The 13,964-nt window shown below is 38.9% G+C and overlaps 1 protein-coding gene across 9 annotated transcripts in view; it reads right to left on the reverse strand.

Annotated features, from left to right (window-relative positions):
- The window catches only part of ANKS1B (ankyrin repeat and sterile alpha motif domain containing 1B), a 1,292,741-nt gene that overhangs the window by 66,227 nt on the left and 1,212,550 nt on the right, over positions 1-13,964 (reverse strand). For all 9 annotated transcript variants that reach the window (XM_058308590.2, XM_058308586.2, XM_058308588.2 and 6 more), the window contains exons 18-19: positions 9,550-9,657; positions 7,676-7,855 (exon numbers count right to left, since the gene is read on the reverse strand). In XM_058308590.2, the coding sequence (XP_058164573.1) occupies positions 7,676-7,855; positions 9,550-9,657 (288 nt within the window). The remainder of the gene's footprint in view (positions 1-7,675; positions 7,856-9,549; positions 9,658-13,964) is intronic.

Here is a 13,964-nt window from a genome sequence, read left to right on the forward strand (position 1 = left end):
TGACCAATTCTATTTGTGCTTCACTACAATGATGTGCGATGGGTATTCATCGCACTTTAGGAAGAGAAAACTAAGTGTCTGAGTAGGTAAGAGACTGTTCAAGTACACAGAGGTCACAGGTATCAAGAGATGGCAGAGATGGACTTTTAACCCTGACTTCATTATTTCTAGTCTGATATTTCTTTATCTCATCACATTAGGTACAAAAAATGAAATCAATACCCATGTGATATAATAATTTTCCATCAGCCATTCTTGGGAATTCGAGAGCCAAAGGGGTTTTATTCAAGTGCCTACAACTGCTCTTTCTGTCTCCCTAGAAACTATTCCCGCTTGTTCCGGTAGGAGCATCCTGGCTAGCCATAGGAGGACTTCCCTCTACATCTCTCAGTGGAACTATAACTGCTTAGCCAATCACATCATACCCTCTTCTCTTCCCTTTCCCTTCCTGATTAGCTCTGGGACAGATAAATGATCCAAAGCAGGCTAATCAGAGCCAAGGAGACTCAATATTGGGTTTCTTGAGACTCTTGTAAAGATAAGATCTCTTTCTTCTAGGTCCAAGTTTAGCAGGAATTGTGCTTGAAACTCCCCACATGTAGAGAAAGTCTGTTTGGGAAAAGCATTAGCGCAGACTCGAGCAGGTCCAAGAGATAAGAGCCAGAGAGTAAGATACCTTATTACCACCTAGATTCAGGCCAGCCTGGCCTTTTCAGGGAAATCATTCAAATATTTTCCCACTTAAGCCATTTTGAGTTGGAGTTTTGTTACTTGCGTGCATCCAGGAGAGTCCTTACTAATATATTATTTTAGTCATATACAAATGGAATTAACTGGGATGAAGCCACAGAATCAGTCCTATTTCCACTAGACCAGGGGTTCTTAACAAAGAGTCCATGAGCTTGAATTTAAATAAAAAAAAACATTATTCCTGTGGAATGTGTTGATGCAGGTGTGATATATGTATTAAATAATACACAATATAGTGTGGACTTAGTAAGAGGTCTGTGGTTTTCACCTGACTGGCAAAGGGGTCCATGGAACAAAAAAAGCTAAGAACCCCTGCACTGGACATGAAAAAAATCCAACTTTTTCTTTAGTTTTTACACTGGAAAAAGAAAAGAAAGTGGGAGAAGGAGAAGAAGAGAATTCTCCTACTCTTGAAAATTAACCAACGCCAGAAAATAGCCAAAACTCTGACCTGTGAAAACCCAAGAACTTGCCTGAATATAATGAGAAACATTCAAAAATTTATCAAGTGGAAAACAGCCTGATGTCCTCTTTGTGAACAAGCTGCTCAAGGTTGGCAAGCTTAAGTCATTAGGACTCTATTAAATATCACAAAGTCAATTTCACTAAAATAGTATTTTTATATATTGTTGGATTTCTTATTTATTCAGTTGAAAATGGAATCCTCTCTTCAATCGATGTTACAAAATTTCCTTCGTCAGTCTGGTTTTAATCGGTAATATTCACTTGGGTTAAGCATCAGCATTCAGAGGGAAGGAGGAGACCTCAGAGCACTGAGGAAAATGTTTAGGTCTGATTGGGATTTGATCATTGAATTTACCTTCTAGACAGACTTGACAGGGAGCAAAAGAAACTAAACTTGTAAGATGAGTATCAAAACCTAAAAAAAAATCCATCTCAGTGATTCTCCCGCTTCTTCCAATTATTTTCTAAAAATGGTTGTGCAGTATACATAGGAACTCTCCAATATGGCCTGAAAGACACAATTCATATTGGAATTTCTAACCCCAAATTTGTCACAGGTAGAGCAGGGTATATTTTGAGTTGAGGCAATGAACTGTCCATATTAGTAGACACGGTGTTTAACAAATCAGGTTTAAATTCCACATATAAAAGCACCATTTTTCATTTTTGCTTTACATGCCTTTGGTAATAGATGGTGCTGGGTCTAGAGATTTTGGCTTAAAACAGGGCACAGATGTCATCAACTGCCAAAGTTACCTCTGAAGCTTGTGTCAACTTGACAAGTTGTCAAAGTGGAAGCTCCTGATGGAAGAGCTTACTGAGTTTATTCTCAACCTTTTTTTTGGTTATATATTATCTGTCTGTGCTTAAGTATTAGGGGTTGCTCCTTAGACCTTTATGGAAGAGAATTTTGAAGGCAGGGACAGCTTGAGCCTTTCTGAGTGGCAGTTACGTGATGAAAATCTAAATGAAAAACTAGCTACTAACTTATGGACATTTTAATAAAAATCTGATGTAACACAGTAATAAGAAAACTTGTTTAGTTAGGGGGGAAGACACTGGTAAAATGCTGTTCCTTTCAACATAGTTGTGCTATTTTCTGAAGGTTGATTCTGTAATTCCCATGATGCCACAGTGCTGCATGGAGTTTCTAGGAACAACAGGTTTTCTCTTTCAGGAAAAGTATAAAAGAACAAATTACCACCTTCCTTCTTTCCCATAGATGGTTAAGCATTTGCCTCATGGCCTTTTGGGATATCTATGCTTTTCACTAGCTAACAATTTTATGTACTGACGATCTCCCAAAGAAATTTTAAATTTCATTTAAGGAAAAAAAAATCTCTTTCTTTTCACTTAAACTTTTATTTTATCAGATTAATAAAACACGCTATTCTTGTAAGATACCCTTTACCACATACTTTTGTAGCCTTAATTTGCAGAGAAGTATTCCATTTATCCTCTGCTTTCCCTGGCTTTGATGATCATTCCACAAAGACCTCTTCTGCATTATGATTTAAGCTCCTTAACAGATTTTGTATTTAATTTATACAATTAAAAGAATGAGGAAAATTCAATTTTATTTTCAATATATATTCTAAGCATGTTTAAAACTGGAATAAAAGATGATCTTTTATACAACCCTACACCCACCGTTCTCATATCTTTGGCATAAGTTGCCCCTCCAATGGATAAGGGAAGAAGTTCAGGGACTGACAGGTGATAAATCTGCATCAACAGTCACATCATCTAGACAGTGCTTTCCAGGTTAGGCCCTGCTTTCACATAAATTCTCTTATGTGACACAGGCAAACCAAGAAGCTGGCGTTATGCACATTTTTAAAGACAAGGAAACTGAAGTTCAGAGAAACATGAATTCGCCCAGGTCACACAGCCAGAAAGACACCAAATCAGAACGCTATCTGAAGTAGCCACTCGGGAAAGAGCATCTTTTTTGTGAAGAAACCACATGCGGAAACTTCTCTGTACACAGAGTAAACCCTACTCTGCCATACAAAGGTTTTCACAAGACATGAGAGAAGGACAGACTTCTGTCAGGACGTGCATGGTCTCTACTCAAAGATTCAACTAGTAACCATTGCAGCCTTGCATGTGAAAAGGTTCGTGGGGATAATCATGAGCTGATGCAAATTATTGTCGACTAAACTACTAGTGATCTTACCCTTGTTCTGCTTGCTGTGATTCACCAGAGTACAAGGGAAATTAATATTTGTTGAACTGCCGTTAAAATATTTTGTATCATTTTAATACAGAGGTGGCCCACAGGGAATCAGGGAGCACGGTGGAACGAGGAAATGGTCAGGCAGATACGGGCTTGCGTCCTGGCTCTTCCACTCGCCAGCTGTGAGGCAGAGCACTCAACGACCTCGGCTTCCTTGCTTGTGAACTGCGGTACCGTGAGGATTAAATAAAATACTGCACAGGGGTGCCAGGCACAGACCTGGCCATGGCAGGGGTTCCTTATGGCTCATGTCCCTTTTCTTTCCTTTAATAATATCAAAAGAATGGACATTTGCAGCAATTATGTAGTATGTAAAGTGTTTTCAAATAAAGAAGCAATTGACCTAGTCATACTTAATCCTGTTGGAATCAAGAAATATTAGACTTTGAACTGAACAAAATTTTCAATGATTAAGAATAATTTAGAAAAAGCCTTTACAGTGTCTAATTTATTGCCACAGGAAATATTGATATTTTTATTGAGACAAAAGCACTCAAAACACAAGGACTTCTTCATTTTGGATTTTCCTCACTAATATTTAAGCTGAAATTCAAGCAAAGATACAAATTTATCTTTCTGCTGATGAATCTGTTTTTTTTTATTTTGTGAAAATATATGTACTATTTTACTTTCCCATAATATGTTTCTATAAATGTAAGTCTTCTATTAATGGTCATAAGTCTCAACATTTGGAAAGTCTTTTACCTTTCTTCCTAAGTTTGGAGAAAGTGGTCCCTAAACCTATGGCTCTACCACTCTCCTTTCTAGTTCATTTTAAGAGAATTTTGACTTTTGCAAAATATCATTCAAGAAAACTTCTAAAGATTGCAGTTAGGCCTTGAATACTGGAAAGATTTTTCTCTCCTTCTGGTCTTTTTTCCATATTTTCCTTTACCACCTCCTCTCTACAGAACTCTGACTAAAAAATCTGATCTGCCAGGTGCAAATGAATAGATTTGTAGGACACCTTGTTTGTGCTAAAATGAGACAGATATGAAAGTACTCTGAAATTTTAAAAGCACTATACAGATTAAGCTATAATTATACAAATTTGAGTGCAACATTTATCTATTAAGGGTACGGAAACAGGGGAGAGTTTCAGAACTTCTGGCCTAATGAGTCCAATTTAGAATTACAGGCTAGAGAAGCTAGGATTTCAGCATGATGGGAAACTCATTGTTTAGATGTGTTTACATCATTATATTCAGTGGTTTAAAAAATGCCATTAGTGCTGAACTCAATTTTGTTTCTCACATATTTATGTAAGACAGTTTGAAGTCAGAACACTGCATATATCAGAATAAAAGCAAAAAAAAAAAAAAAAAAGCGTCAGTATTTTCAAATCCCCTGTATTTCAAGTTAGGTATTTTTAAATAATGGTTCAAATGGAAAACAAGTAATTAAACACCACTCTAGTGATACCTTTTGTTTTCATTCTAGTGTTACCTTTAAAAAAAAAATTGCCACCAAACAAATTTAATAGGCAGAATGGATATTAAATTTATCTCAGTTTAACTTTAAACAGTGATTTTCTAAGCACCCCAAACATCTGCTGAGCAGAGCTTAAGAAGGCAAAACTATGGATTACCACAGCCACCGAGAACTTAAAGTTTCTGGCCTGTGGCTAGAATTCCAAATCACCCTGGTAGGGGCTCGGCCAAACTTGAAGTAGAGAGGTTTCTGAGAACAGGAATCTGTCCTGGTGACTTTTCTCTTAACTGCATTTTCCTTTCTTTTCCCAGGTAGGAAAGAAATCCTGAGGGTGGACTTCGGTGTTTTAGGGGGAAACAGAAAGAGACTGGTTAGGCAAGCATTACCCAAGCTACAGAAGCCCCCTGGGGAAGGACCTCAGGGCCCGAGCTCCTCCTTGCCAGGAGGGATAGCCGGCTGCGTGCTTGCAGAAATTTTAATTGCTAATTCAGGTCTTTAAGAAGATCCAACTGTACAGGCTAATGCACATATCTTTGGGGAAGAATGTGGTCTGGAGAGAGGGTGACAGGTTGTTAATAAAGCAAGTGGATTTAACAATTACTATAGCAAATGACCAACAAAGGAAGAATAAGAGAAAAAAACATGAACTCAAACAGCTGAGTGGGAAAGTCACACAAACTGGACTTTCAATAACCACATTACCGAGTATTTCATCTTTTGACAGATTAAAGCTTTGAAATGGCACTGTTTCTAAGAGGTACACATGCGTATTTCCACGATTTCTGGCAATGCCGGACGAGGGAACATTCTCAAAATAAATAAAAAACTGCCATTAACACAACCTATAGAGCTGCTATCCCAGAATCCCTTTTTCTTATCTTATCAGGTTCCTGCAGTGCCAGCTCCTATTTTCTCTGCAGCAAATGTGTGTATTGACAGGCAGTGTTTTAGAAAGCTTCTAATAAGCTCATAGCTACTGATGAACGCCTGTGTCTCTAGCAGTCATGTGACCAAAGTTAGTTTCACCTGTGAGGTAATAAGCACACTCACACAGACCTTCTCCTTATCAACCTGCTGATCTCACTCTTCGTTCTGCTTCTGGGTTTTTCTCACCGGGCCAGATAAAAGTTCATTCAATTGTCTCAAAACAAACCAATTCCTGAAGGGGAATCATGAGGACGGGAATGAAAGGAAAGAGATTTGGGCAATTCAGAAAGCATTACTGGCCCTAGCTTGTGAACCTCACGAAGTAACTAAGGCAGCAATCTTGATAGACTGCCTGAGTGTTCACACACAGGTATAAGAGTAATTAATTCCTCTCAGAAAAAACTGAACAATGTGGAGAAATTTCATACATTGTATGAGCATCTGTGGCAGGTGGATTCTGTTACATAGTTGACACAGTCAAGAGCTAACGGTCATTAAGGAATGATCCTCCCTTACCAAGGGAAGAAAAAAGACCCAGTTTGTATTTAAACATAAGGACCGCAGGGTTCAAGGTTAAAAGAAATCATGCCTCTGAGATGCCGTCATTAAAGATTTAACTGCCGATGATCCATAAATATTAACAAATAGCAGGAACTATATGATCTGCTTGGGAAAAAAAGGTTTCAGACTCTCCATTGAGAAGAATGTCAGTGAAAACAGTAATAAGGATTAAAGGGCAATACTTAACAAGAGGATGGGAAAGTTTTTCTTTTCTGATCCTTCCACATTTTCCATTTCCTTTCAGTAAAAGAGTCTCCATAATCAGAACATTGTCATTCCTTGCACAAAGAACCCTGAGAATAATTCAATATTGAAAGAGTTGAAGAGAGATACAATATCCCAGGCCCTTTTCCTCCTGGGCAATTGTAGGCAGCACAACCAGAATTTCCAGAACATTCTCTTCACATTTTTCTTTTGTGACTGACAGCATAAAATGTTTACTGAAGGCTTTAAAAACAGAAATCTCACCAAACAGTTGAGAAAAATATTTAACAACCAAGACAAAGCAATTACAGTCAAATTTTCACCTCGAGATTCTCATCTCAGGTGTGGGAGGCAGAGAGAAGCCTCTTGGCACACCAATCTGAACCTAGAATGAGGATGAAGAGTTGATTCTGCCAATACTTGTCAGCAAAACTGACTCCTGAGGTGAAATTGTGGCGCTAGCTGCTCATCTGAAGGTGTTTTGAGGACAGTCCCGGGTTTGCTTATGGCTGACTGGAGTTTCTGACTGGGGATGTGAGGACAGGCTAGACATAGTAATTCATATCCAAAACATGGAAAAGTCTGAAAGCAACAGATCTTTCCTTTCAGTTATTGTGTCAGAGAGCACCATCATTTTCAACCATTCACGGTGACAAGAGATGAGGCAACTAGTCCCAGAGGTACAATTCTATACAAATGTGTAAACTTAAGAGGAAATAGAAACATTACACTGAGTTAATACTTTCCCCCAACTTCTGCCCTTTCTTCCAACGAATTTACATTTTATCATCTAGACTTATTCATTTTCAGTATGCTTGATTCTTATACAGTTTTATTCCCTAGGGCAAAGACCTTCTGGGTGCAGTGAGATCAGACATAATTTCTACAGTAAGGAAGTATAACAAGTATGTGGGTATATGTTCCATTCCCAGAAGGGTCTGTTGCAGCTCAAGGGAGCAGGGAATGAAAGACATGGCATAACCTGGTAAAATTCCAGTTAGGTGTGGCCAATCCATAGTAAGATACATGTTCAACATTAGAGCGTGTTACTTGACAGCAGTGAAAGGCAAAACATCATAGAGACTTTTAATACCTTACCTGGGCCATCTGCCTCTCCAGTTTTGATCGGGGAATATCATCAAAGTAGTTTTCATTTCTTCTCCTCCTTGCATCGCCCTGCATGATAATGTGAGGAACGTCTAGGGAGCCAGCAGTGGTGTAAGTGCTTTGGCTAAGTGATGGAGACAACTGAGGAGGAGTGTGATTACCACTGGGTTCCTGAATGGAAATATATCATGAAATAAAGACCATGTTCTTGTGGCTAGCCTTTGGTTTCAAAACTGTGAAAGACTGACAAGACAAATGGTACAGTGGGGCTGGGGAGTCATTTTTGAGTCAACTGCCAAGGAATGGATAACATTCCACCATTTTATCAGGAGCATGATCTAGCCAGTACTCTTCCTCCTACATCTTTCAGTTCAAATGTGTGAAGTATAAAGAATCGGGCACTGTTTTCTTAAAACCAACACTAGGGGTGACCTCAGGAGAGAGGCACACATATGTGGCCCCCATGACACTATCATACATGCTTTCTGGGGAAGGAAACATGGCTTCAGAAGGGTGGAGCATCCTCACCATCAGAGAGGCTCTGCTGAGAAAGCTAAATGGAACACAATGGGTCTCTATCCTTCATCAAAGAATGGTCTGGCAATAGGGCAAGGAAGAGGCTAAGGCATGGAAACACATCATGTAACACATACAGACTGCAGAGCATGTATTGACAGAGGACACTCTTTAGTGGCAGAGATAACTCAAGCTGAAGGCCAAAAGTAAGACTGGGACAACAGAGGGCTGAGCCCCCGTGTTTGCAAGTAAGAGGAGGATTGGGATCATACTTGATCCACCAGGACTCCCCGCTAAACCCCACCCTCCAGATGTTCTGGACCTCCTCTGACAGATTGAGCTCCTGCACCTCTTCTTGAGAATCTCCATCTTTGGTCTGTTGCTTCCCTAACTCTCTTCCAGGGAGCCATGTTATTTGCTGAAGTTCACTGCTAAGAGTTCACTGCTAAGTTCACTGCATTTCATTGTGGGCAGTTATGTCTAAGTGCCACGTTTGTGTTAATCATTTATAATCACCACCTTTTCTGACACTTAATGTGTGCTGAAAGGGAACCTGGAAGAAGCAAATGCAAGACTGAATAACGAGGGCAGAGTGGGAACTTTCCAGTTTGTCAGGCAGATCCCAGCTTTTTGAATAATTTTAGAAAACTTCTTTTGCACCACATGAAAATAAGTGACTGTCAGCTATTCCTTCTTGCTAGCCATTTTGCCTGACAACGAATTCTCTTGTTTTTTCATTTTCTCTGCCCTTACCTTTCTGACTTCTATCCCTTTCCACTTTTATTTCTCTCTCCATTTTACATTTTCCCTCCGGATTTTCTACACCAAAATTATAAAATAAGTTGAAATCTAGTTTACTCATTAAAATTTAAATTCTCTACTCTTTGTTTTTGAAGTGGGTAAAACTGGAAAATTTTTACTTCTTAAAAAAATAGGAGACACTAAGGTTAATTTAAAATTGCTCTTTACTTTACTGTGATCCTTGACTGATTTTATTTCTTGGGTTTGAGGATTTTGATAGAAAACATGTTTCTTTTCTCTGGGCTTAGAAGAGAGGGTGGGAGGTGAGGGAGAGGTTCTTTAACCTTTAAAAACCTGTGGTTTGTCAGATGGAATTCTATTATAGATGTATATCTGAATCTCCAATATATAAATATATATTTAGCCAATTGAGAAAAGCAAATCTCCTCTTATACAACACAATCAAAAGGGAGATTGCTTTTTATGCAGATGAGATAAGCTCCAAGGAAAACAGCCCTGTACTTCCTGATCCATGCCTTCAGTTTATGGCACAAAATAATTTTTAAGGCTAAGGGTGGAGAAACAAAATGAATGTGCTTGGCACTTACCCTGAGGGTGATGGAGCGAGGGGGTTTCTGTGGGGGATCGTCGTGCAGCCTGTCTCCCAAAGATGCCAAAATACGTTTCCTGTGGCCAATCAAATTGATTTTTAAAACCTGAAACAATATATATATGGGTTAAATATTTCATTTGAGAAAAATAACTCTAATATGTCCTAAAAACATTAAGTAGCTAAAAGAGATTTGTGTAAAGTTACCTCTACAATATGAGAGATATAGTGTGGAACCAGGGTGATCTCTTGTTAGGGACTCAATTGTGTTCCCCCAGCCCAGTGACTGTGACCTTACTGGTAAATAGGATCTTTGAAGAAAGATGCTATTAGTTAAAATGAGGCTGAATGGATTAGGGTGTGTCCTAATTTAATGTGACTGGTGTTTCTTCTATAAGGAGAGGAAATTTGGAGAAAGTTTGAGAGAGAGAAAGAGAAAGAGAGGGACAGGTTGAGGGGGGAAGAGAAAGAGAAAGGAGGGAAGCAGGGAGGGAGGAAAGAGATAGAGATGAGAGAGAGCGAGAGAGAGAGAGAGAGATGGCCATGTGACGGAGGCAGAGGCGAATTGCCTGCCAATGGAGAAACTTCAGATTTTAGAGGAAGCATGGCCTTGCCGACACCTTGATTTCAGACTGTGCCATTCTCTGCACAGCAGTTACAATAATCTTCCAAGAATAGAAATCAAATCTTACCACTAACCAATGGCTGAAACTCTCCAGTGGCTTCCCTACTGCTCTTAAAACAAAATCTGAGTGCAGACCTGGCCTCAAGGCCCTACAGAACCAGTGCCTCACTCTTTCTCGCTTGTCCCTGAGTTTCCCCTCTATCAGTATGCCCAGTCACACTGGCCTCCTCTGTCTCTCCATCACTCCATACTCATTCCCACCTGGAAGGCTCTCTCCCAGATCTTCAAATGATGGCAACTTCTCATCCCTCTGGACACAGCTCAAATGCTGTCTGCTCAGAAAGGCCTTCCCCAACCTCCTTCCTAAAAGAGCTGTGCTCTCATCCCCCGTCATGCTCTACCCCATGATCCTCTTTCCTTCATTCTCTGAAATAATTTTGTTTACAGGTTTTTTTGGTTGGGGCTCTCCATCCCCCTATGGAAGCACCTGGAGAGCAGGGCCCTGATATATATTTATTATTGCTCCCCAAAAGCCTAAAGCAATGCTTGGAATACTAAAGGCTCACTGAAGATTAAAGAATGACTGTAAATATAGATGAATGTAGCAAAATTAGCCTTAGAACACTAGCACTGCCTACTCAGGGTGGATGCAGTCTACCCAGGATCGTATTTGTGACTGACAGGGCAGTAAAGGAGCATTACAGAAGTGATGTCAAAGGAGCTAACAATTACAGAGTGCCTCAACTCCCACACCCTATTCCCGGAGTGGTTTAGACATGAAAACTCTTGCAATCTTTTGATCATCCCTCTCTGGAAGGGGTTATTCTCATTTGATAGATAAGGAAACTAAGGTTCAGAGTGGTTATGTAGCCTACCCAAGAGCCACTGATGTGGCTCTGGAATTTGAATCAGGGTTGTCTGGTTCTAAAACTTCTTTTATGTCAAAGTATAAACTGCAAAGTTTGTGAATATCTCCAAATAATACTTACTCATTATAACACCATATTATAAATTCATTGATAAAAAAAAATTTCTTTTTTACCTCTTTCCTGCTCATGTATATCATTCTTGTTATAAGAACTCTTGTTGGGTAACCAGTTTCCAAAGTACCCATTGTATAAGTTAATTTTTTATATTTCTCTTTTCATGTCTTAGGGGAGGGGTGGGTAGGCATGACTTTGTTTGGCACTTATTGCATACTATTTTGTATTTTCGTTTGCCTATTTGTCAGTTTATTGATCTTTCTGCCTAAATTGAATTAGATTTTTAAATGAGCACTATGCTCTATCCTTTTATAGCCACTCGATGCCAGTGTTGATGGGCTCCTGCCTTATGGTTGTTAATGATGACGGGGATGGTAAATGTTAAACAAGGTGAATATCCACATGTGCCATACCCCTATGATTTTATAAACCCTCCTTCCCAGGCTGATTAATGCCAACCTTTCCATTTTCTTTTCATAAGCATTCCTCTACTCTATAGATCACTTTAGTTGACTTTCTCTGTACCTTCTCCTACTCTATTATAACTAACTGCTTAAGGTTTGTTGAACAAATTGTTCACAGTATTCTGGGTATAAGTAAATTATGGTTTTACATTTGAGTAGGATACGATTTCTTCTCTTAATGCCCCTTTTTAATGCCTTTTTAAATGATTTCTGGCTGACCTCTTACCTGCAGTGGGAATATATACTGACTGCAAATTATCTTAATTTTGATATAACTGATAGTTCAAAGCCTTTTAATTTTAGAAGAATGGCTTGAATGATTTCTCCCTAAATTTCTTATCTTACTATTGTCCATGTAGAAGCCCATCTGCCATCCCTCTGCCCACTCACACAGCCCTGTGTTATCGTTCTGCATTTATATTAGCCAGCTTGGCATTTCACTCTCTGGAAAAGCTTAGCAGTCTGCAAATCTGGAAATTTCACTATGTACTCCTTCTTTCAGATGATTTATGAATATGTTAAATAAGTGCAGTCCCCAGGCTGATCCTTTGCAGGCAACATTGTTTATATGATCCAGAGAAATGCCCTTATATTCTTGAATTGTTTCTTTTTTTAAGCATCAAGATCAAAGAACTCCTCCATCTCAGAAAAATACAATATGAGCCTTTTCAAATGTCTTTTGCAAATCTAAGTACACTACATTTTGGTATTCATTTTTATCTTCATTCTCAATTACTTTGCCAAAGCCTACTATTTGATAGAAATTTCTTCGATAAAAACCCTACTGCTTTCTCCCAGTAGGTTATTGGACCTGATCTGCTGATAGGTCCCTGAGTCCTGCTAAGAAATGCTTTTATAATAATAAAGATATTCAAAATCATATTGACAAAAACTGACACTAAATAACAAAACTGTGGAAAAATTTAGCTGATAGAACCTTCATTGCTGCTTTGGGTTTACTCTCCCACAACTCAATTTTGGGCCAGTTACCTAACTCTTGGCATTGGTTTCCTCACCTGTAAAATGAGGAAGTTAAGGCCAATCTTGAATGTTTTCAAGAAGATGAAAGAGGTAAATTGTGATGCTAACCAACATAGTGCCTAGCGCTTAGAAGATGCAACCTCCATGGTGTCCTTTTTTTCAGCTGCTGGATTCTCAGGATGCAGAGAAATCCTGATCGAGAAAGCATAAGGACTTGGCTCATTTTCATAAAGTTAATCACATCAAAGCCGGTGCTTTGCATGAAGAGATTTGGCTAACCTTGGGAAATTTCTCATTGAAGTGACATCTCCTGGTAGGAAGGGGTCTGGTTTCTAGTGATTGGTTTATTACTAGACCTAATTTAAGAAATGTATGCTATTCTCCAATAAGAGGTAGGCTGAAACATGCCTCCACATTGGAGCTCTGCTGCCGCCTCTTCCATAGAACTACCCCCAAGATCAGAGAGAGCATGAATTTGGGGGGGGAGGGACAAAGAGAGAGAAAGGGAGAGAGAAAAAGAGAGGCAAAGAGGGAGAGAGAAAGAGAAGGAAAGCAAATTAACACAGAGTGTTGGTTCACGTCAAGAGCTTTTGAGTAACTCTCCTTATTTATTAAAAACGATCGTGAATCACAGAAGATGGTGACAATAACAACTATCATTTATTGAATATTTACTATGTTCTAGTTGTGCTAGAAGCTGACCAAATGCATTATACATGTGTGTACATACCTCATTTAACATTAAAACATTAATTTTCACATTTTAGAGATGCGAAACTGAGACTCAGAAATACCTAGTAATCTTTCATAAGGTCATGGTGTTGACAGGGGTCATGGCTGGGAATTGCACCTACTCTTATCTGCTCTTCACCACTCATCATTCTGTTCTTCTTCTCTTGGCCTGCATGTATGGCTTTCAGCCTTAGTTAAAATATTTGTTACATCATTATGATGCTTCTTAAGATGATGCTTATTTTAGGTTATTGTTTTAAAACATTTATATTGTGTCTTAACCATCTGAAAACATTAAAATTATACACCTTCAGTTTTGGACAAGGCTTATAGCCATGATAAAGCTACAGACCAAAAGTGCTCAGGCTTATAGAATGTTCTATATAAAGCATATATAGACCAAGGAGAGGAACCATCATTAACCCAAAATTCAACCCAAGTTGGCTAATAATGGTGGAGTGGTAGGGAAGGTGATATATGGTTTCAAAACTTCTGAGTCAACAGTAAGAAATCCAATGGCAAGGCAACTGGCAAGGCAATAAGGGATAGAATATTCCAAGGAAAGATAGCTATTATGGAGAAGTGTAAATCAAAGGCAATTGGGTTTGTCTTCAGAGTGAACAGCTTA

The sequence above is a fragment of the Dasypus novemcinctus genome, chromosome 12 (genome assembly GCF_030445035.2).
Source record: "Dasypus novemcinctus isolate mDasNov1 chromosome 12, mDasNov1.1.hap2, whole genome shotgun sequence".
Classification (NCBI taxonomy): Eukaryota; Metazoa; Chordata; class Mammalia; order Cingulata; family Dasypodidae; genus Dasypus; species Dasypus novemcinctus.